Source organism: Triturus cristatus, chromosome 11, assembly GCF_964204655.1.
Source record: "Triturus cristatus chromosome 11, aTriCri1.1, whole genome shotgun sequence".
NCBI classification, from domain to species: Eukaryota; Metazoa; Chordata; class Amphibia; order Caudata; family Salamandridae; genus Triturus; species Triturus cristatus.
The window spans coordinates 135,805,127-135,828,531 of record NC_140594.1 but is presented as its reverse complement, the minus strand read 5'-3'; the positions used below and the strand labels follow the sequence as shown (position 1 = coordinate 135,828,531).

The 23,405-nt window shown below is 45.2% G+C and overlaps 1 protein-coding gene across 6 annotated transcripts in view; it reads right to left on the bottom strand.

Moving 5' to 3' along the window:
- The window catches only part of CIT (citron rho-interacting serine/threonine kinase), a 1,313,172-nt gene that overhangs the window by 1,210,462 nt on the left and 79,305 nt on the right, over nt 1-23,405 (bottom strand). For all 6 annotated transcript variants that reach the window (XM_085636268.1, XM_085636269.1, XM_085636271.1 and 3 more), the window contains exons 3-4: nt 10,443-10,596; nt 7,382-7,557 (exon numbers count right to left, since the gene is read on the bottom strand). In XM_085636268.1, the coding sequence (XP_085492394.1) occupies nt 7,382-7,557; nt 10,443-10,596 (330 nt within the window). The remainder of the gene's footprint in view (nt 1-7,381; nt 7,558-10,442; nt 10,597-23,405) is intronic.

Below are 23,405 nucleotides of genomic sequence, written 5' to 3'. Positions count from 1 at the left end.
CAGAGGAAGACACCGGCCGAAGCACTTCTGTTAGGAGGTTAGTCCTGACAGCCACTGTAGGGAGCTCGAGGTGGAGAGTCTCAGCCGCCCTACGCAACACCTCTGAATAAGTACCACCCTCCTCTGTAGCCACGGTAGAAGGAGACTGTGCGCCTTCCAAATCCTCTTCCCAGTCCGTCTCCAACTCTCAATGGGCCGCAAGAGGGTCCTCAGACCCCTTCCAGCCCTCCCTGTACTCTGCAACCTGCGGAGCAGGTGGGAAAGGAGGTGGGTGGATAAAGGGATAGAAATTCCCCATCGGAATCGGCGTCAGTCGACACCCTTCCGGCACCATGTCCACGTCGGGGCAGAAGACGACGTCGTAGGCGTCGATGTCGGTGGAGGTCGTATGAGGCCAACCGGCATCGGCTGTGATCCAGGTATGGATCCATGGGGGTCTTGCAGCGCCAAGGCCGGCGCTGGCGACGGAGAAAGGCGAGGACCCCCGGTCGGGCCCGAGGGGCCCTAAGGCATGCCGGCGGGGCCCGACGGGCCAAATAGGCAGGCCATAGCAGACGAATTCCTGCAGCTGGCCCGGAGTCGCCGACAGACCCAGGAAAGGCGGGTAGGCCTTCAGCAACTGCCTAGGCACCCTCACCCGTGTCGCGCGACAGGCTAGGCGAAGAGCGACGCTGCTTCTTCGACTTTTTGTGCTTCGTCTTACCTGACCCAGAGTGCGAAGACTTCAAACTATGGTGGCGGCGTCGTGACCGGTCCCTCGACCTCACACAGGACCTTGAACGGCGCGGAGCTGACTCCCGGGCCTACAGCAACTTTCAGGACCGCTCTCGCAAAGTTTTCAGAGCCATGACCCGGCAATCGGGGCACAACGAGGGGTCGTGGTCGCGCCCCAGGCAGTAGAGAGACTAGCGGTGCGGGTCCGTCACTGACATCACGCGGGGACAAACCTCACATGACTTAAAATCGGGTATCCCTCTACACCAGGAGTCAGAGACTCAAAAGAACAGAGACAAAAGTCCCCAAAAACTCAGTCAAAAATTGACTGGGAGTACCGCTCTCTCCGGATCTGCGCTTGCTGGCGCGGAAAAAGAAAGAACTGACGTCTGCGCGGGTGGGCGTGTCTAAGTAGCTCTAGCGACGTCATCTCGGCGACTACGATACCAGCGACTTACGCGGAACCGCACAACGATGCACAGGGGTATTGCGGAAGAAAACTTTCCGGATTTGACGCCTGGGGATACTCTAAGGTAAGGAATCTATCACTAACGTGTCACTTTCAGATACCAGCCTTCCTCATGGACATCTATGCCACACTAGGAGACAATGTCTCAAAAAGTCTTCGACAAAAGGTTGAAAAGAGGTCAGTCAGAAAGTGACTGGGGGTAGCTCTTCTCCGGATCTGCCCTGACAGGTGCAGAAATAGAAGAACTGACATCAGAGCGCTGGTGTGACGCCTATATAGGCAACGCGCACGTCACTTTCACGTCACTTCCAACGCCACCTTCTGGCACTCAGGGGTACTCCTCACGTTAAGGGTATCAAATGCCTTCTCTATGTCCAATGCAACCCCTGCCCTCCTTCATGCTATCCCTGTGAGCCATATGCATAACATGTGACAACCAAAAGATGTTCATGTGCGTCCCCCTGCCCGGCATGAAGCCACATTGATCCTCTCCAATTAGGCTGGTCACCAATCTCCAGAGGCGAGTTGTCAAGGCTTTAGATGTTATTTCTTCTGGTCTACATTAATCATAGAGAGTGGGCAGTGCAAGCCTGGCTTCTTAGGATCTTTGCCTGGCTTTGGGAGCATGATAATTGTGGCCTCCCTCAGACACTGAAGCTCTCTCCGCTGGTGGGACTTTCACAATGGGTTCAGCAGTTTAGGTTTTAGTTGGCCAAAGTATGTGGCAATATATCAGGGCCAGGTGATTTACAACTAGCTAGCTCACTGACTGTCAACTCGTCAGTAAACAGGTCTACCTCTAGACTCTCGTATTGGGTTCGGTCAGTCTGGGCAGGGTAACCAGGTCAAGGAACCCAGTCACTCGGGACAGTACACTTGGCGCAGTCTCCCTGTGCAATTCATGTAGGTATTACCTGAGCAAGTCATTTATCCCAGCCCGTGTGACTATGGTCCCTCCGTTAGGCATGGTCAAGGCCACTTTCAGAGGCGGTGGTCGCCCCCTCTTCAGAAGCCAGGCTTACATTGGTCCTGTTTTATCCCCCTCCGCATGCAGTTATTATCAATATTCACGTTTTGTGAATCAATCTAATCTATTCCATAAGGCGCAGAGCCTGCGCTTGATAGCCAACTGTCTTCCACAGCCCACGGCTACTGCCACTTCCCTAGTCTGCATTGTTATCAGCTGTCCCTTGCATTTACCCAACTTTTTTCAGCTGTCTGCATGTTCCATTCTTTCGGCGGAGGCATTCCCTCCGTGCGACCACTTTAAAGGCCTCCCACTTCATTCCCCTGGGGGCAGTGTTTGTCCAGTGTGTCTCTAAAAAGCAGTTACCCACCTACCTGAGCTCTGCTCTGTAGGCCTCATCTCGCATTTCAGGTCTTAGCCTCGATAGGAGTACCCAAGGACATGCCCTCCCCATGCCAAATTCCATTATGAATGGAGCATAGTCTGAGAGAAATCTGGTCAAGCAATGTAGGCCACCCCCACTCTGTGTGCTATTGTATCGGTAATTAAAAATCAGTCCAGCCTACCATATGCTCTGTGGGCCAGGTGTAGCAAGAAAATACCCTACTGTCAGGGTGTGCCACCCTCCGGATATCTATATGGTTGAAACTTGCCATTTTCTCCATAAGCTGGGCAGTCATATTGAGATTTTGTTGTCTATTAAGGAGGTGAGGGGGGTGGGGAAGTGTCTGTCCTTTAGTCCCTTTAAGACACAATTAAAATTACTTGCCCATATAAGTGGTATATCTGAATATGGGATCAATTGCTTCCCTATTGTTCAACAGAAGTCTTTATCATCAGTATTGGGGGCACATATGTTGAGGCGGCATATGGCTCCCTCACCTAGGGTGCTATAAAGCAGAACATATCTGCCCTCAATGTCTGCCTTGCAGTACCTCATTGGAAACAGAACACCCAGGGCTATCCAGATAGAGAGCCCCCTCCCCCCCCCCCTTGCATAGTTGGAGGTAGAGGAGTATAGCTTCCCCCTCCATTTTTTCCCAGCTTCTGTTGAAAAGAGTGAATCTCCTGAAAGAATGATATGCGGATGCTCTACTGCCTCCGGTATGACTGCACCCTATGCCATTTCACAAACCTAGTGAGGTCACGTACATTCCAAAGGACTGTGCTAATTGAAGTCGTCATTATGTGCCTTCAGGGAGTTTGTAGGCGTTTCCCAGTCCCCCCGGGGGGTGACTTTCCATCTCTTTTTGTGGGGCCACATCCCTGATCGCACCTCTATGCAGTGCTCTAGCAAAAGTGTCTGACTGGTTATTGATGAGCTGTTGAAACTGTTGACCTCCCATTTCCTTCCCACTGGGTAATCACTACTTTCTACTAACTGTACCTCCCCACCCATCGTACCCGTCTCAAACCTCCCCTCCACCATGGGTTTAGGGTGTACAACGATGTGCATTTGCGCTCAGCTATTAAGGTCTATAATGGAGAGGTCGCATCCTGTGACCTAGCTCCTGTTGGCAGAGAAGTCTCCCCCCAGGGCCAGAGTTTGGTGCCACCCCAGAGTTCCCATGGTGTACGCTCAAACTTCAAGACCTGAAGAAAAAAAAAACAAGCATTTTTGCAACTCTGCAACAACCAACAACTCAAATCTAGTCATAGATACTGTAAGTTCAGGTGATTGACTTCACCAGGACCCCCAATATCTTCGGTCCCCAGGGGCTGCCCACACTCCAATCCAGGAGCGGGCGGGTCTGACGGATCTAACCAAAGATAGTTTATTCCCCTGCTCATTGTGTGTTCCTTTCTCTCTTTTTTTTTTTTTAATATTCGTGCCACCGCTAATCAGGGTGCATAGCCATGGCCACTGCTTCTCAGTTCACCACAATGCTTCCCCCTCCCCCACAGAGACTCCTAGGCATATCCCCGGTTGCTCGTGTCAGATTCTGTTTGTGTACTAGCGCATACCGCTCTCAGTCCAGACATCATCATTGTCACCATGACCGCCAACACCAGGGCTCTGGCCTCTTCTCTTTCTGTCTGCAGTTCCTCTACGTCCAATGTTCAGCCATGCCTGACCACCACCCAGGGCTCAGACTGCGCCATCCTCTAGCTCCTATGTGCTCGCCTGTCGTCCTGGTGAGTCCTGTGCAGTCTTGGAGTCAAAGAGTTTCACTCCCCGTTTGCCAAGGCCCCTGGGTGTGTTTCGCTTTGTGCCTCCAACCAGTCCCAGACCTCCTCAGGCATGTCAAGAAAGTATGCCCTATTCTCCCCCTCCCCCCCCCCACCACCCTCACCTGGAGAACTTTCCACTCTGCAGAAAACAGGAGATTGTAACTCAATCACATGACTTTCAGTTTTTGTTTGACAGCCGTAAAGGAGCGTCTGAGGAGCTGACCAGGTAAAATCCAGGAAGTTACGGATGACATGGTTATGGTACTTCAGGTCACCCGACTCCCGTACTGCATGTAGAATCACTTCCCGATCTCTGTAGTTGAGAGGTTTAACTATTATCGTGCAAGGTGGCGCACCTAGTGAGGGTCTGGAGGCCAGTGAACTCTGGGCCCTTTCAACTTCAAAAAATGTCAGACAGTGCACTGGGATCTATCACCTTGTTTAGCCACCTTTCCAAAAACAGTTCTGGAGTCGTTCTCTCTGGTCCCTCGGGGAAGCCCACAAATCGTAGGTTACATCTACGCGAGTGGCCGTCAGTGTTTTTAACCCTCTCCTCCAGCCAGTTTTCTTGCAAGCTCTGAGAGCCAACTTTCACTGTTAAGGAGAGAACTTCCTCCTGTAATGGGGCTCAGGGGGGGGCCACATATCTCCACTTACTATATCGCCTCCAAGCGGGGCCTGCTCATTGCCCCCACACCCCACCCCCGCCAGAGCGTCTGCCTGTTTATTCCTTCACCTGTGTGGTTGGGCCCCAAGCGCACACGGTCCTCACACAGCTCCCCCAGAGGCCCCTCTGCGCCTGAGCTGCCCAGGTCACTCTGAGTGTCACTGCTCTGCCTTTGCTCCTGCACTAGGCGGGCACCAAAGCTACCTCCTGTCTCTTCACGCTGTCGCCAGTGGGCCCGCAGGCTTCTCCAAAGCAGGCTCCCAGCAGCCGGGCCTCTTCAGCCCTCTGAGCCACTTGCTCGGTTCCCCCTGTCGAGGCTGCCTGCATCTGTCAGCTCCCTCAGCCTTTTCCAGGACAGTGCCTAGCGACTTTGTCCTTCCAGCCTCTCTGCCGCCCGGTCAGCACTCACAGGATGTAGCCATCTGTGTCCACCGGCCTAAATTTGGCCACACTGCTCTACCAGCACTGTTCTCAGCCCACGTCCAGTCTTTGCCCTGCACACAGGAGGGTGCAGATACAGAGTCGATCTGCCGGCCCCTCCATGACTAGGAGGTGCCTCCATTTCCATTTGCCAGCCGTCAGACAGTTTCAGGCCCAGGATGTCTCAGGATTCTGTTTGAGGGTCCAGGAGCTCGGGAATTTAGCTGGCAACTGCCATGTTGTCAGTCATGCCCCCCATCTTGCATTTCCTAAACCTTCTGTGTGCAACAATGCCATCCCTCAGGAGCAATCTACAAGATCTTGATAGTTTGAAGTCTCCAACAAGGAGTGATTTGAAATTTCTTTTGATTAACTAAGTAAAGTCTCGGCAACAGAGGAGGATTTTGATTATCCAGTAGTGCCAGTATGTAAAAAGATGCCCTTGCCCTACATCCTTCGCAAGAGAGAAGGGTAGGGGAACAGTCTCTGCATCCTTTTAAGCCACATGGTTCTGGTACTAAGGTAGGAGGAAAAATCTGAAATAGACCCATAGCTGGTTGTAGTGTTACATTTTACCTAACTCTGCCCAGGTCTTCAGAGAGAGCACTGACATAATATATTTCATGCGACTATCTGTAATGTCAATATCCACATCATAAACTAGAATGGAAAACCCTGGAGTAGAGTCTTCCACCAAAGGAGTGTCTTTAGTGAAAGGAACGTAAAGTAAGGTTAGTAATGGGACCGGAAGCCGCAATATTATGATGAGCATTCAGAAACACTGGTCTGGGTAACTCACCTTTGGTGAGGAGTAGGAGAGCGCACTACCGGCACTCAAAATAAGGTTGGAAATCCTGTTCAGATTACCTAATAAAAACTGAAAAGTAAATTTCAAGTTCCACCTTGGGGGTTTAAAAAAACAGGCCTATAGGACCTGAGAAAAATAAAGATTGAAATGCTGCTCATAGTTTTAACAAAACTGGTAAATGGTTTTAGTATGAGTTGGGACCTTGGGCTAGGGCACAAAGTTCAGTAAGAAAGAAAATGCATTGAAATTATACTGGATGCGTATTTGAGCTCAATACAAAAAAAAAAAAAAAACGGCTGCCTCGCTCCTCTCTCTTGTCCTTTGTAGCATAAGGCTACAGACTTGTTCAAGCTGCTCGTTGAGAGCTTCTTTGATCAATAAAAGGTCACTGCATTTCACAGAGGGTAACACTGTGCCATTGACTATACATTATAGCTCTGGTGATGTAGCAAAGTAGTTCCTTACTCTAAACACTTGCTCCACAGATGTGCTGCAGAATCCGCTTCTCTAGTCCCAGCAGGGGTTTACCACCAGAGGCTCACATCCAAACTAGTTACAGTTGTTCAGCCTCTTCCCCCTTTAAGACAACTAGTCTCTGACTCAGAGCAAGTCAGACATATAGGTTTTACCAATTATTGGCCGTAATTTCTATAGTATGCGCTGAAGAGGGCTGTCCATGGCAGGTCAGAGACCGGATAGCAAACAGGTTCCCCCTTCAAACTTTACCCTTCTCTTTGTTATGGTGCAATTCATGCATGCAAAAAAACGTCAAGGACCTTTTAGGGTGTGTCACGTAGCCACACAGGTAGCACGGTAATGCTTGAAACTGTCGTCATTGACATGGGAAGAAGAGTGAAGCACAGTTCTTTATAGCTAGTTAGACTTGGAAAAATAATAAAACACCCTCCATAGTAGGGGAGCCGTACAATGGAGTTTGGATTGAATCGACCATGGGACCACAAAGGTTGATTTACAAACTTTTTTGAAGAACCAGAAAAACTGGTGTAGTTTCTCAGGACAGATTTGTAAAATATGGAGTTCTGCCTCAATGAGCGCTTTTTGGGATTACACGCCTCTATAAGAAACCATATGCAAGATTAAAAACTTAATTGCCATCATTTGTCCTCTTACAGAGCTGATAATCAAAGCAATCCTTTTCCTTACATGCTCCTTTGCCAGTAGGTACTCCTTCTTCATCACTTTCATAGCATATATGTCCCCAGTCAATTTCTCCTTGACTACTTGTACTTCAGCAAAGTGCCCTCGTCCCACCAGACTTCGCACTTCAAAATCCTTAATGCTGGGTTGGAGCTCCCGTAACTCGGCTAGGACATCTGCATCTGTAGAAAACATGTAAAATGTAATAGAATAAAATTAGTAAGAAAGCAGTTCATGTCAGGCATAGCAGATCAACAAATTCCCAATGTCCTAGCAGATAAAACAGCAAGAGGAAAAAAAAGCCCCAAAAAAGCCAATGCAAGGGGGTCTGAACTTGGTTATATTATCAAGCGTGTCTCCCAGAACTTATTGAAGGTTCGTGGTGGAATTTGTCAGTTTCATCTACCTACCATTGATACCACGAAGTGGATATTCATCAACCTACCATCAAGGATTGGTCCAGGCACATCCCAGTAACCAGTTACATGCAGGGAAATCAGACCTGCCCATTGAGAGAATGGTCTTTGACAAAACAGTGGAAAAGCCTCATGATGAACAGGATATCTTTCAGATTACTCAGAAGTGATGCAACTGCACCAAACAGGAGGTGGTTTTCACCCAGGCAAAGCAAGCTAACCTTTAGGTCTCAGAAGCTGAAAAAGCAAGCGGCAATGGATTTGTAAAAAACTAAGATGCATTTCTGGTACAGTTCACTATTTTCGAAAAGTGCAATTTAAGTTTCTACCATGGACAATCAACGTGCATTTTTTTTTTTTTTTTGCTATTAGGCAGCGTGGCCGGCTCATTTCTCAAGACCCACACAAACTAAAGAACGTGACAGGTTGTTCATCATTATGTGCACTTGATGGCAAACTCTGTAGGGGGAGGTGGCGTGTAAGTGGGCGTGTGGCAGAGCTGGTGCCTTGCGGACTGAAGGAGCGGGTATTTCAGCACCACTTGGTGCCCATAATGTAATGCTTGCTTCCAAGGCTGCATAATAGTAAAAAGTGCGAAGTATATGATTGTCCAAAAGGTTGCGTGGTTTTTGCTGCTTTAGTGGTATTTTTTATATTTTCCATGGAGCGTGATGTTTAAACCTTGTTGAACTCTAGAGAGCCCTTCATGAATCTGACACCGGGATTGAGGGATTCGTTGGAGTTTACTTGAGGGGCACGTGTATGGAAGAGACCTCCAGCCAACCACATCTTGTTGGGAGTGAGTAATGAGGCACCAGGGTCCTGACAACATTGCAGACTCCAGATTGTGTACCAAGGGGATTTTGAGAGGACTCTTAGAAACTTCAGCCCCATGTTCTGCTGTGCTGTTTTTGTGAATTACGCAATAACAGTGTGGAACAATCCTGATAATGTGGTTCTTTATATATCTTAAAGCATGGCACAGGGTGGCAAACTCCAACTTTGAGGTTCTGTGGTCGAGGTAAAGAAGCACTACTTTTGCAACTATGTAGACTGGAATGTAATATACCTGCTAAGTCTCTGTAACTCACTTAGAACCACTGTAAATCTTTGAATAATTTACACATTTTAAAGGTCTAAAGAATGTATAACCGACTAATGTTCAGTTGACAGGACCTTAGCGATCCTTGCATGCTGTCCAACCTAAGAGCTACAGAAACCAAAGTAGTCCTGGAGTGAACCCCGTGATGCCACAGTGATTTGCCTTTGATGTGAACCAGTTATTTTTTTTCCATAAATGAAATTAGCCACTGTTTGCAGAATAGAGCTGTAGTGTCTTGTTGGTATAAATATGGCGCAGGTAAATGAGGAAGGATTGGAACAATGCCTGCCTGCAAGTCTTAACGGAGCGTGTGCATATTTATGCACAATGGGTCTCTGGACACAATCAAACAATGTAAGCAATTTAACTATAAGTTAATGGTACAGTATTGGTTATAATGTAAGCAATATAACTAGAAGTTAACGTTACCATCTGGTTAAGTCAAGGTGTCAACAAATGTAAAGTTCCTGTGGTATTCGTAATCCAACTGGCAAATTGGTTGACCTAATAATATAGGGTAACAGGCATTTTCATTAATTCTGTATCGCAAAATAGAAGCCGGAGCTTCATTAACCTAATTTCTGTTGGTTACTTTACCCGACTACAAAGATCAAAAAGAGGCCCATAATCCGAGAAATGTCAGGCCTCTTTAAATACCACAAGGCAGAAAGTAAACTAGCTTGTACCATACATTTTACAATGAAACATAATAGGACGACATATAATTAAATGGATGCATTTCCCTGCGCAGCAAGGACGACCAAGCTATAAAGAACAAACCAGATAATTCTGTATAAGCGCCTGGGGCATGTGTGAAAGTGTGAAAAAAGTTACAATATTCGGTGGGAAACTGCTGTAAATTTGGTAGGCTAAATGAAAACACCACAGTTCGGATTTTTAAAAGCTAAACACATGGGCAATAACAACACATATAGGTTTTTATTGAAAATAATTAACCCAAGCATACATTTTTTTTTTCTGCGAGATTCCTCAACCGGGAGTTAACATAACTTAGTCCATCCATCTCAAACATTTCAGATTTATATGTAGTGTGGCATCAAATCACATTTCTAATCAATGGGATGCTCAGGAATCCACGGTATATACTGCGCATTAATAGTGACAGGGAAGGGTTTTTCTAATGAATATTTCAGGAAATAGAATTTGAGCAGAAAGTCCTACACATTGCCAAGGCAATGACAAGGAAGATACAAATGCAATGTGAGGAAATACAAGATCACTGTACATGTACGGAAAAAAACAGGCAGATAAAAGGCAAGGGATAAATGCCAACTTCCAGACCAATGCAACTTCTTGACCCACCTGGAGATGTGATCGGAAATGAAGCAATAATTCTAAATGGATAAAGTAATGCTCCAGTAAAGATGAGAAAACAAAGCCTTTCGAGTTTTGAGTTAGGAAGTTAGCAATTTAAGCTCCATTATAAAAATAACCATTCATATTGCGCTCACTTCTGACGTGGACCACGACTTGAGATGTAACATCAACCCTAGCACTACCTGAGGACATGTGGCAAGTCATTACTTACTCTTTTTTACAAAGTTGGACACGTGTTTTATTTTCATCAATGAGGGTTGGCTGCATTCTTCGAACAGAACAAAGATGGAGTCCAGAAGTCCTTCCCTGGTCAGAGGGGACACATTCTGCTGCTGGTTGCAGGGAAAAACAAAAGGCGACTTTCCCTAAAAAAGAAATGAGAAGAAATGGTCACGTTCTTTCATACTAAGAGCACGACATTTTGTTAAAGGTCCACTTCTAAGAAACAGGTACAATTCATGATGGAAGACTTTTAGCCAAACCCCATACTTTGACTCAAAATGTGCTGAGGAATATCGCCCTTCACGCAGAGTGTTTCACATAGTATCACAACAATGCTCGTGAGAAAAAAAAAAAGAAAAGATATTAACAAAATCTTGCTTTTATTTACGCTTGCACACCTTTTATCGTACTAAATGCCATAAACAACAGACGTCACTATTACTCCATTTTTTTCATATCGAAATGATAAAAAAGGCTCAATTCACCTTTACGGAATTCAACCTTGTGACCTCTGGTCATCAGTAAACATGTAACTCACTGAAGCATCTTGCCACCAGAATAGCAATTAAAAAAATGAATAAACAAAAGTCAACAGAAACATATTGTCAAAACACAAAATTAACAAAAAGTAAACATCATAACCTTAGAAGAAACCCTATTCCTAACGCTAATAAAGGGCAGCAATGTGGTCACAATATCCACAAATTCCTAAAATTAGGTAGTCAAATGTTTCAAAGTTGGACAGATTGAATACAATGGAGACGCGTCATGTGATATTTAGGGTTTTGCAGATGCACGCTTTGTGGCTGCCCAGTTTTGAGGAGGATCCTCGCAGGGTTCAGGAAGCATAGACCAGAGTGTCACGCGAGAGGAGGACTGAAGCTTCATTCAGGTAAGGACTACAGGTGAATTGCTGGGGTTCTACCCTGAAGAAGAGTCATTAAAAAAATAACACAAACAGCAGGAAACTGAAGGAGGTAACTACGCAACATGTAAAGACGATACTGATGCGAAGGTAGATAATGGAAACTATCAGGAGCAAAAGAATAGAACAAGATGACATTAAAAGTGCCCTTTTGCAAAAAGTATTGTTCAAATTTGAGGATGCCAAATCACACAACGCAGACTCCTCGCCACCCACATGCCACAAAGCCAATGCTAAACAACAGTGGACCGATGCATAATCCGGTACATGATGGACTCCTCTCATCGCACTGCCACCTCACCACTTCTAACCTGACTTTTGGCATCCGCTCTATCACCAATGAATCCTATACTTAACTTTATAATTCATTTCTGCCTCCATCTCCTACTCTCATACCTACAACCTCAAGATCTCATGCGAAACCCTAACCTTCCATATCATTTATTAATAACCCTCCTATTCTTCCTTTCACACTGCAAATTTCTTCTTCTGAAGTCATTTTTACTCTCCCTCTCAAAAAAAAAAAAGTACAAATAAAACACACCTTCCTAACCCACCCTTCTTACCCTTTCCCTCTTCCTGTTCCCACCACTGATCCTATAATGTCACTCCGCTGGCTGCTGGAGTTAGAGAATGACTCAATCTTCCCATTCCGTATTAACTCTTATTAAGACCCACACCCACTAAAACGGGTTCTCTTGAATTGAAGATGGCTCACTGTGGCATCATTATCGGAAGATCTTTGAACAAAAATCGCATTAATGCCTACAATCTTCTGTCAGACTCAGACAGTGATTTGCTGTTATTACGGAAACTTGGCTGAGTATGACACTGGACCAAATCTACATGAAGCAACACCCCCAGGCAACAAAATTCTGATAGGAAACAGCAGCACTAAGAAGAGTTGAGAAGCAGCCAGCGTTCATCGAAGCTCAATACCTACTAAAATAATTTTAATCTGTACCACACCAGGAGTGAATCAGTGCTCACCCAGTGTTCTCCCTGGCATACCTCCTCTTCCTCATTTCTCCTCATCTACAGACCACCATCTTACAATCCCACGTTTCCAGACCTATTTGCAGAGTTTCATCTCGAGATCACATTAACACATCCCAAACTATGGATACCAGAAGTCTTGAATAACTGGTTTCCATAAACTTGAATTGATGATTCTCAAATGTAGACTATTCAACATGGAATCACTGAATCGAATTCAAAAGATCTCGGGCTTTGCACACAGCTGTACATACCCTAGATTCAATTTTTGCCCCACAGAACCTTATAACAGGTACCAGTAAATATTAAGTACCATAGACTGACCATGCCGTAAGTTAGATACACCTCACTGCCTGCCAAAAAGAACTTAAAAACTTGTTTCACTGCAGGTATTAGGATGTTGCTATCCATGATCAAAAATAAATTCCTTACTTGTGTTGATGCAATAGGTGGTGGACCAACCTCTTAACAAGATGCTGGTGAAAGTTTTATTGTAAATAAAATTTGCAAAATCGCTGGAATTTAACAGCACACGTATACGAAATGGTAAACAACGTTTACCCCGCAACTTTTTCCCCGCTTGGAATCACAACACGGTTGTTACAACGACCGCGTTGTGATTCCGCATACCATTACTCCGCAAGTTAGAAGAACGACTTGCGGAGCGGGGAGGGGGGGGTTGGATTTAAAATCCAACACCTTCCCTAGTGTCCGCACACACTGGAGTTGGAATAGTAAATTATACTATTCCAACATCCAGCGCCCCCCCTCCGCAAGTCATTGTTCCGACTTGCGGAGTAATGGTATGCGGAATCACAGCGCGGTCGTTGTAATGACCGCGTTGTGATTCCAAGCGGGGAAAAAGACGGCGGATGCTCAAACCAAAACTTCCACCCCTCACACGTAGTTATTTCATCTCCAGTACCAATCTTTCCCCGTGAATGAGACGTTACCATCTCAAAAGAAACACTGAAATGTTTCAAATGCGGTTGAATTTTATTTTATTTCCTCTAGTCTTAAATTTCTGAAAACATTTACAACTCTCCAATGGTTTCATCTTCTGTTCTTCCCGCTCAAGTCCTGTGCACTCCCATCCTAAAGTATGTCACAGAGGCAATCAATATCATCAGTTAATGCTAGAGGAGTGGTTGTCCGGAGTCTCTGACTCCAGGGTAGTTTTCACCTCTGTTGATTATGCTCTTTTGCTGCACAGGGCTGGGGGAACTAGGCAGCGGAGACTCAGCCAGGGAGCTAGTTCTGTCGGAAAGGGGTAGACAGTGGTCAAGCCGCCACTTAAATCACCATCGCTTCACACCAACAATGGAGTCCTGGGTGGCTTGGTTTTCACCCACCTCTTTAACACCTATGACCTTCGGTTAATCCATTTCATTGTATCAGACAATATTAATTATGCTGATGACACCTAGACGCTGTTTAAGTAATCAGTGTTTTAGGAGAAAAAATATTTGCATAACGAATCCCTGAGGGAATAAATTCAGCATGCTATTCAAATGTTTGCAACCAGGGAGCTGTGTAGCTTTTGCAGTCAGGTTACCAATGCTGCAGAAAAATTATTCTATTATACAGATCTATGTATACTGGTTCTGAAACAAAACATCCCTTTGCCAGTTAACGCTCACCAGGGGCACAGTGGTGTGCAGTCTGGATAAGGCGGTTTAGCTTGGGGTGTAAAACTCCAAACGAGTCAGTACATTCGGTTTAGATCCATGCCTTGAACACATACATTCAGAGTATCCCTGGGAGAGAGATCAGACAACCAGGTGTGCTAGTGTACCACGCTTATAACACATGGCTGACAACAGACCTGGAGGCAGAGAACCCAGCGGACATGGGCAAAAGCAAAGCACCACAGTCCTGTAGAGATCCGCCGCCGGCTAAACTTACAACAGCAGACATGAGTCCCCTCAAAACCTCAAGTGCATGAAGCCAAATAATTGGCCAACTGTGTGCTCTGACGAGACTGCCCATAACATGTTAATACATCTCACCAGCTCCCCGTGGTCAAACTCTCTCTTGGACCAAAATGAGACTGCAGGCGCCAGACTTGGGTGGACGGTGAGGTGCTGGTCACTGAACAGAAGGGATTGTGATCCGCCTACTCAAATCAGGCAGAAATACAGTGGTTTCGGATCAAGCACATGAGGTGACAGACCTGCTTCGAGGTGGGTCGGATAAAATGTCGTTTTCACAAAGCGCCCACCCATGACAGTTATTCTACCGTGTGGATTTCAGTTTGCCCCGTGGCATGAAAAGCTCTGGTGGCACAGCCCTTTCGATATTTCAACAGGAGATCAATAACAGCAGATTCCAGCGGCGACGGACGACTGGCAACTCCACAACAGCGCACATGTTCCATCGGAACAAAACGTGCGCGCGCCTGCCACGTGCCACCACATTCACGTCGCTGAGTTCACGAGAGCGAGGCTCAGTGTGGAAGGATGGAAGAACGCGACGCCAGGGTGTACTGTGTGGCGCTGTGGTTCGGAGTAGACCCGTAGTAATCTGTACTCTTAATTGTTGTTTTCGAGTCTAATGTTGGAGATCGGTTATTCGTTTAGATAACTAAGCCCCAAATTATTTTTTAGAACAGAAACAAGGACAGTCTCCAGCAAACTAGTAACCCTGTGTGCTGCGCTCTCAAAGATGAATGACCCTCACCCCCACTACCAAAACAAGAAAGAAAGGCAGGGGAGTCCAGGGTCACTGCACAAGTGATAGCTGTTTAAGGGCTCAGAGCATCGTGTAGGGCACACAAGGGGAATCTTGCGTCACACTTGCAAAGCATAAAAGAACAAAGGTTCAACTCAACAACAATGTACATCTGATTACCTGTGACAGGAACCGGTGGATGAAGGCTGTCAACTCGGATTGGGAGCCTCAGACTGTCTGCAGCTCCTAAACTGGAACCCTGGTCACCGCGGCGCTCTAAGCACTCACTGTGACGAGGGCACTAGGACATTCGTCACGACGAATACTCTGTCCTTTCATGGACCTAGAAAGGACCCTCATAAGATGACATCAGTGACGTGTGCAGGGCTGGAAGACACCTGTGAGATGACCCGTGCACTGCGCTTCAAACAGCAGATGCGGAGTTAACGAATGGATGCGTCTTCTAGAAAAAATACAAAGTCATGTGGTCTCCCCTTTTAACCAAAGGTAAAAACGTAGGAGGCATCATCGCAACAGCTACGGGGTGGTTGCTTCGCTCTTTTTTTAAAATATTGGTTTTATAAAGCATTAGCAGTTCACAGACAAATACTATTCACTTGTCCTCGTCAAATAATATACCGAACAAAGGAGAACTAGCTCTGCCAAGTATGTTAAGTCCGTGTTGGAGGGGGAGGGGTGCACGTCTCGTTACTACATGGGGCAAGTCCTTGTTGGGCTTGAATACTGCACCTCCACGATGCACCTGCGGGGTAACGTCAGTCCTTCTCCCCATCATTATTGGCCAGCTGGGTTACGTCTTCATGCCTTGATCACATGCCATCTAGGGGGCCCACATCTTACATCTTTGGGGGCATCCCCAGACTCTGTAGGTTCTCCCTCCATAAGAGCACATTGGCCTATTTCCATCCTTCAGATCCTGAGAGTTGGAGCCTCCCTGGGGCCCCACAGTCGGGCAAGGTCTCACATGCCCCCAAGCATGCGACCCTCACAAGCAGCCGGATGCGCCTCGGTCCCCTTCCTCCTACATCAGTCCCGCTATGGCCAGCTTGGAGTGTCGGTCAACTGGTCGTCCCACCGGTATCCAGAATGGTCTGAAGAGGTGAGCATTGCCAGGTTACAGGAGTACGGTGCCGCTCGCAGTGGCAAACGGAGTGCTGCTGGGGTCCGGCCTCCTTCCCCGCCTCCAGAGCTGCGCAGGTGTGAAGTGAACCCTGTGAAAGTATTTAAGTTGGATCAATCGTAAGCAGGGAGGGAGGGAGGGCCATTCTAGCCTCCCTCCATTCATCCTCTAGATCACAGTCTTCCTGCCATTTGTAGCGTCGATCCACCAGGGTCCTCGGGGCATTCACCAACAAGGATCAGTAGAGCCTGGCGATACCTTGCTTTGCAATAGGCCTTGGGGTCAGCTTAGCCACTGATGGATTGAATTCCAGGAGGGTCTCAGAGGAGCGCCCCCAGCAGAGCAAGCAGGCTCCTAACCTGGACAAGCCCAAAGAAATGCGAGATGTGCAGGTCATATGCGGCTTTGAGCCAATCGTGGGACTGAGTTTGGGTCCCAGACCAGATAACCCCCAGCCAGGCAGGCTCATTTGGTCCCAGCATTGAACGTTCATGGTCATACTGGTACTGGCCGACCAGTCCCCCACTTACAGAGGAGTTCTCTGCATAGGGATCTTGTAAAGGTTGATACATTTCAAAGCTTGCTGCCATGCCATTAATGTTGCTTTGGAGACATCTGGGAGGACGGGGTGGATCTTCGTGCTGCAGATGTAGTTTAGAGGTCCTTTCTCGCCAACCCCTCCAGCGCCAGACAGAATGCAGTGTCTTCCAGGTCCCGAAGAGTCAGTCATTAATCACAACAATGTCTGAGGATCAGTAATACAGCTGAATATTAGTCACACCCATTACTCTCCATTGTATGGATGAAGGGAGCTTTTGGCAAGGGGTTTACTAGGCGGTTTACCTCTCCAGAAAAAGGTTCTACAAGACAACTGCATTTGTTTTTAAATGGCAATTGGATAATTTTGAAGGGTGTACAGCCAACAGGAGAGCACACTCATTTTATATGCAGTGATGCGACCAATAATGAATAACGGCAGGGGTGCCCATCTCCTCGGATCCTGGTCTGTCCCACCTACTAGAGGGGCAATGGTATTCTCACAGCAGGTTTGTGAATTATGAGAAACATGTTCCCCATGGTATTTAAAGGAGTCCTGATGTACTGAAAGCTGTGTGAGCCGTCTCCAAGAAGAGGGTTCATCATTGATTGGGACCAACAATGACTTGGCACAGTCAGAACAGAGGCCTTTCCACATATAACCGTGCAGATCCTTGAGCGATCATCCAACGTCTGCGGGATATGTAGGTAAACAAAAATATGATCCGCATATAGTGATATGCGGTCTTCTATCCCTTCTCTCCACTGGAAACTCCAGTATAGAACATTGCTTCGTATCCATTCAGCTGGTGGTTTTATAATTAGAGCAAATAACAACAGCCCTGCCTAGTGCCTCTCTTGATCGCGAACAGATTGGTCAGAGCACAGTTCAACCGCCTCGTGCCCATGGGGAAACATAGGAGGTCTTTTTAAAAGTCACAAACCGTGGCCCAAAGTTGATTTTGGACACTACCTGGAAAAAGAAAGTCAGGTTCACAGAACTGAAGACTTTTCGAAGTCAAGGACCAGCGGACCGCGAATATCATAGCATCGAACCAAGGCTATATGCAGGCATTTGAATACCCTTCCAGGCAGGAAGCTGTTTTGATCCTGGTGCATGAAAGATGCATTTTATCGCACCAGTCTCCTGGCCAATATCTTGGCCAGTATCTTGGCTTTAATATTTTAAGGAGATATAAGCCTGCTGGAACAGAGTAGGTGGTTTGTCTTGTTCGTGGAGGACCATGATAGTGGCCTCACAAAGATCTCTGGGCTGCCCCACAGAAGACCCACAGGAAACAGGGTGCCACCACCAAAGTCAATCTCTTAAAGAGTGTGAGAAGTTGGCCTGGTATATGCTGTCCACTAGTTATAGTGGGCACCTTGCACCAGTCCAAACAACCCTTATTAATGATAGGTTTAAAGACAACCTTTATTGAAAGCTATCCTAGTGGTAGCTATGGCGAGCAGCCTTCAGGCTAAGTCTTGGAGTGTAAAGCAGCTTGTTTTACCAGATTATAAGCTCTTGAATCACTAAATAAAAGGAGAACCACACAAGATATATATATATATATATATATATATATATATATATATATATATATATATATATATATATATATATATATATATATATATATATTTTTATTTATTTCTAAACACTCACTACTAATCTCTTTATGAGATTAAAGTCCAAGATACACAATAATACAGTTCAAAAACGACAGTAAATAGCACAATATACAATGGGCCCTAGGACCGGACCAAACCATATATTAAGAAAGTGGTATAAGAACCACGTCTTGACCAGGCACAGTGCCTAGAGCACGTAGAATCGCTGGGACCCCAAGAAACCACCCAAGGTAGGACGTGTGCAGTGTGAGATCACAGCCGCGAGCCCTGTACTATTCTATGGGAAAGTCACGGTTGGAATTTTAGAAGTTAAGGACACTTAGGAAAGGACTTTGAGCAAACCACTTTAGACTTAAGGGGTTCTAGGGCCAGCACCCACGGGAGCACCGGAGTACTCGAGTAACCTCACCCAGGGAAGCCTGGTGCATTGGTGTCAAATGGTGTTGGGAATCGTAGTTGATTTCAATGGCGATATGCTGAAAAGTGCTGCTGCCGGGAAGGAGAAAAGTGTCCGGTGTGATCCAAGCCTGGATTGAAGATCAGAAGAACCTGAAAGCAGACAGGACAGAGTCTGGGTCACTTGCCAGTGACCAGGGGCACGATAGACGAATGCCCACCGATGTCGGGTGATTCAGGTGCTAAGAGGTGAAGCTGGACTCTGCAGCCACGAGGACCAGGAGGCGTCGACGACGACTAGGAGCTGGATTCGAGCTGTCCCACGAAGGATGTCCAGTGCTGCGGTGTCGGTGCCCGAATTGGACCCAACAAGCCTTGGCAACAGCAACCTATGCAGGAAGAGAAAAGACCAGCGCTGTACCAGAGTAGAGCTCCCCTTTGGCAGTCAAGATCTCCTTTTCCGCAATATTGCGATTCAATTCCCAATGATCCTCCTGGCTCCGCTGCTGCATTGGTAAGCCAGTGACAAGGGGGCACGCTCACTTCACCTCAGAGACTGGGCATGAGGCATAAAGATCATTGTAGTAGGCAGCAAAAGTTTCCCCTACACCTCTAGCGTCCGACATCAACTGAACCACGGGGTCCTGGATCATTAGAACATGCCTGGGAGCCCCGGTCAATAACAACCAATAGAGCAGCTTACCCACCTTATCGTGGGACTCAGATAACCGCCCCTGAGAAGCCATCCAGAGGTCTTTTGCGGCTTTCATGAGAATGTTGATTAACTGAGAGCATGCCAGTTCGACCTCTTAGAGGAGGTGGGAATTGCTTCACTCTTGAACACTGCGCTTTTGGTAACTCTGCAGAAGGAAGGCTAAGCAGAAACAGTTCACATCTGGGACTCACAGCCCTTTTCTGCCCCCTTAGGTTTGCCCTGTTACACTAGACGAAAGGAAGACTTTGCAGAGTGGAGGAAAGAATCTGTAAGTTGTAGGTAGTCATTCATGACAGAGTTTCTGGGTTATACAAGATGATCAGGTCAGGTGTACCAGTCCCCGGTGGATGTGCGCACTTTTTCTATGGAACCGAAAGAGTTCCTATTCCATGCTCAAAACAAATTTATATGCGATCAAATGAGACTTATCACCATGTTCAAGCTTCATTAAATCATGCTTTTATTCAAAGCAGTATTCTCTTCTTTTCTTTAAACAACGAACATTAATCAATAATTCATTCTTTTTTTCTCAAGCTCTTTTCTCAACCCAATGCATTTCGGGTCTACATGGACCCTTCGTCTGGGGTCTAGAATACAATGAGAATAAAAGAATAGACTTATCAGTCCATTATACTGGGCGTGTCACACAAACTCAAAATTAATAATATTAACAATATGCCATGCAAGTTTTAAATCAACATCATTTACATTGTCTCATAAGTCTCAAGAATCAAAACAACATGATTAAGCATTTACAATGAGTGAGTTCGTGCATTAATCAGCAAGGCAAGTATGAACAGATAATACAAATTTTAAAAAATAAGAACAAATAAAGGCTGGAAAAACAAAAAAGTTGGTAGGAAATTGTGTCAAGATTGTGAACTGTGTGCGTCCTCTAATTGCCCCCTTATTGCATTTGTTAGTGGATTTAAAAGGTAATGTGAATTTCAACCCTTGGTAACATAGTTGGTTTGCACATTTTCAGCTGAAGGTGAAATTAACACAACTCAAAGCGGCTTCTACAGCGAAGTTCTATGTGATGTAAACACATGCAAGTAAAACTGACAAGACTCTTGGCGGCTCTAAAGAAAGGCTGTATAGTGCAGAAACGCATTCAAAATGTAACAGCGTTCTCTGCCTAGCTTGCTGAACAAAACGCTACTGGGAATTTTCCGTTACTGTGTTGAAAAGAGATTAGCAAAACCGCATGGCGGTTCAAATGGAAGACCACATATAGCGCAAGCACGTTTGGTTATTCGAAAGCGCTTTCTATCTTCACTTACTTATGAAACGAGGCTGAGAGTTCTCCTTCATGATGTGTGTTCTGATTAGCGTGGAATCTAAGTTGTATAAATGTGTACCTCATTGCGTGAAGCCAGACGTGAGCCTGCTCACGTGAGCGCTCTGTGAGGCATACTTAAAGGAACAGTGACTGTGGAGCGAAATGTGGAAAACTCGTAAAGTTAATTAATAAAGGTTCAAATTCAAATATAAATAAAAAAGACAAAACATAATATATGCACATTTGCCTTCTCCCATGGACGATATGAAAATGTGTAATACATCTCAATGTTGATATAAACCTTCATTAGGCAAAAAGTTGTGTGATGTACAGTACTGCAAATACAAACTTATAAAAAACAGGTTAATTCAATGCGGTCATTCATTCCATTGGGGTACATAGAATTCAATTTCTTTATCCATAAGAACTCTGATCAGAGCAATTACTTATGAGGATCCATGTCTGCATGGATTTTCAATGATTCCAAGACAGTGAATCAGAGTTGTGAAACGTTATGTCCTGCTTCAAGCCAATGCATGGCTACAGATGATTTTTCATTCTTTAATCTTATGTTGCTCTTATGCTCCGTGATCCTTATTTTGATCTTTCTCTCTGTAATGCCAACGTAAACTTTCCCACAACGGGCATTTCACAGCATAAACAACATTCATTGTGTCACATGTGCTTGAATGTCTTAGGAATATTTTGGTGCCATGTTGCGGATGTGAAAATTGGTTACCTACAATCACATTATTGCAGTGCGTGCAATTACCACATTTTTGCATTCCTTTATATTTAATTTGCCCTCCATCAGTTTTTTATGCAACAATAGTTCTTTCAGGTTCCGTGAACTTTGGAACGCAAACGCCACTTTTTTTTGTCTGAAATGCATCTTAAATCAGGTTCAGTCTCTACCATTCTCCAATGTTTTTTGATGATATTTTTGATCAGATTAGCCTTTGTTGAATACATATATTAGGTGTTTGTTTATTCACATTTTGGGGTATCAGTAAAGTTGATCTATCCATTGCTTGTACTTTAGTTATGGATTCTTCAATCAGTGTATCTGGATATCCTCTATTAGTGAATCTTGTGGCGTAGCTTCTTATAGATTCCATGGCTTCATCCTGATTGCTTGCGATTCTTTTGAGTCTTATGAATTGCGAGAACGGGAGGTATTTTTTTTTTTAAAGATTGTTGATGAAAACTCTTAAAATGTAAACAGTTATTTCGATCTGTCGGTTTCACGTAGACATTGGTCTTAATTCCATTCCTTCCAATTTGTACTAAAACATCCCAAAATACTATCCTATCCTTTGCAATCGTGTGAGTAAACTTAATATGTGGATGACATGTATTCAGTCTCTGAATGTTTTCTTGTAAAAGGTTTTCTTCTCCTTTCCAAATGATGAAAATGTCATCAATAAACCTTTTAAACACAATTACATTTTCACTCCATGTTGCATCATGTAGAATGTGATCATGCTCAAATTTTAACAAACATATTAGCATATGCAGGAGCTCCTACAAAACCCATTGATGTACTGTTTCATTGTGAAAAAAACTTTCCTTTCCACTGAAAAAACTATGGTATAATGCGAAATGCATAAGTTCCAATAAAAAGATCTCATTGGCTCCTTCACATTCATTGTTAAGTAAAAACCACTCAATTGCTTCAAGCCCTTCATTATGTGGAATCGAGGTGTACAAAGCAGTTACATCAATTGTGCATAACCACCAGTTGGACAGATCTTGTTTAGGTAGTGACTCAAGTAGATTTAAAAATGATGTGGTATTCTTGATGTATGCTGCCCAAGTTTGTACCAGTGGCTGAAAGAAATGATCTAAATATTGGCCTATAGGTTCTGAAATTGATCCACACGCTGACACGATGGGTCTAAACGGAGGTTTATGTAAATTTTTATGAACCTTGGGTAACAAGTAGAATTGTGGTCGACGAGGATATTCACTGTCTAGGAATTTGTAAGTTTTCTCTGTGATCCATCTCATCTCGAGAGCTTTATCTAGAATTTGTCTTAAGATTTTCTGAAAATCCATTGTGGGATCTTTGTCCAGTTGCAAATATACTTTTTCATAATAAACATGCGCTGCGACGTTAGTTTCAAAGAATTCTGAGTTCATAACTACTAATGCTCCACCTTTATCCGCTTTCTGGAATGTTAATTTTGGATTTTCAACCAAACCTCGGAGAAAGCACCACTTTATTTTTTTTGAAAATATTTTTATTGAAAAATTCAAACACAAAACAACGTACATTGGCATTGAATATATCAGCATTATGACCGTTTGATTGTGTACATAGATTCAAAGGACACCTTTACAAGAAATTGGCATATTAGTGGTGCACGGTATCACATTGGACTCCCGCTGTATCAGGTAGTGGCATAGCAGTTCATAATCTATTTATGGATAGACCATATGATCTCAGTCACTCAGTTCCGATTCTGAGGTCTCACGCGGGGGGTCACAAATATTCCCTCTGTATGCGTTCCACCCTCCCCATACCTGGGTCCACTTTTTGGGGCAGCCTCTATGGATGTACACTGTTTCTTCAACAACCATTGTGGTGTCCATGTCTCTACACCATTGGGCGAGGGTAGGGGCCTGCCTAGAACCCCATCTTTGGGCTATGTTGCG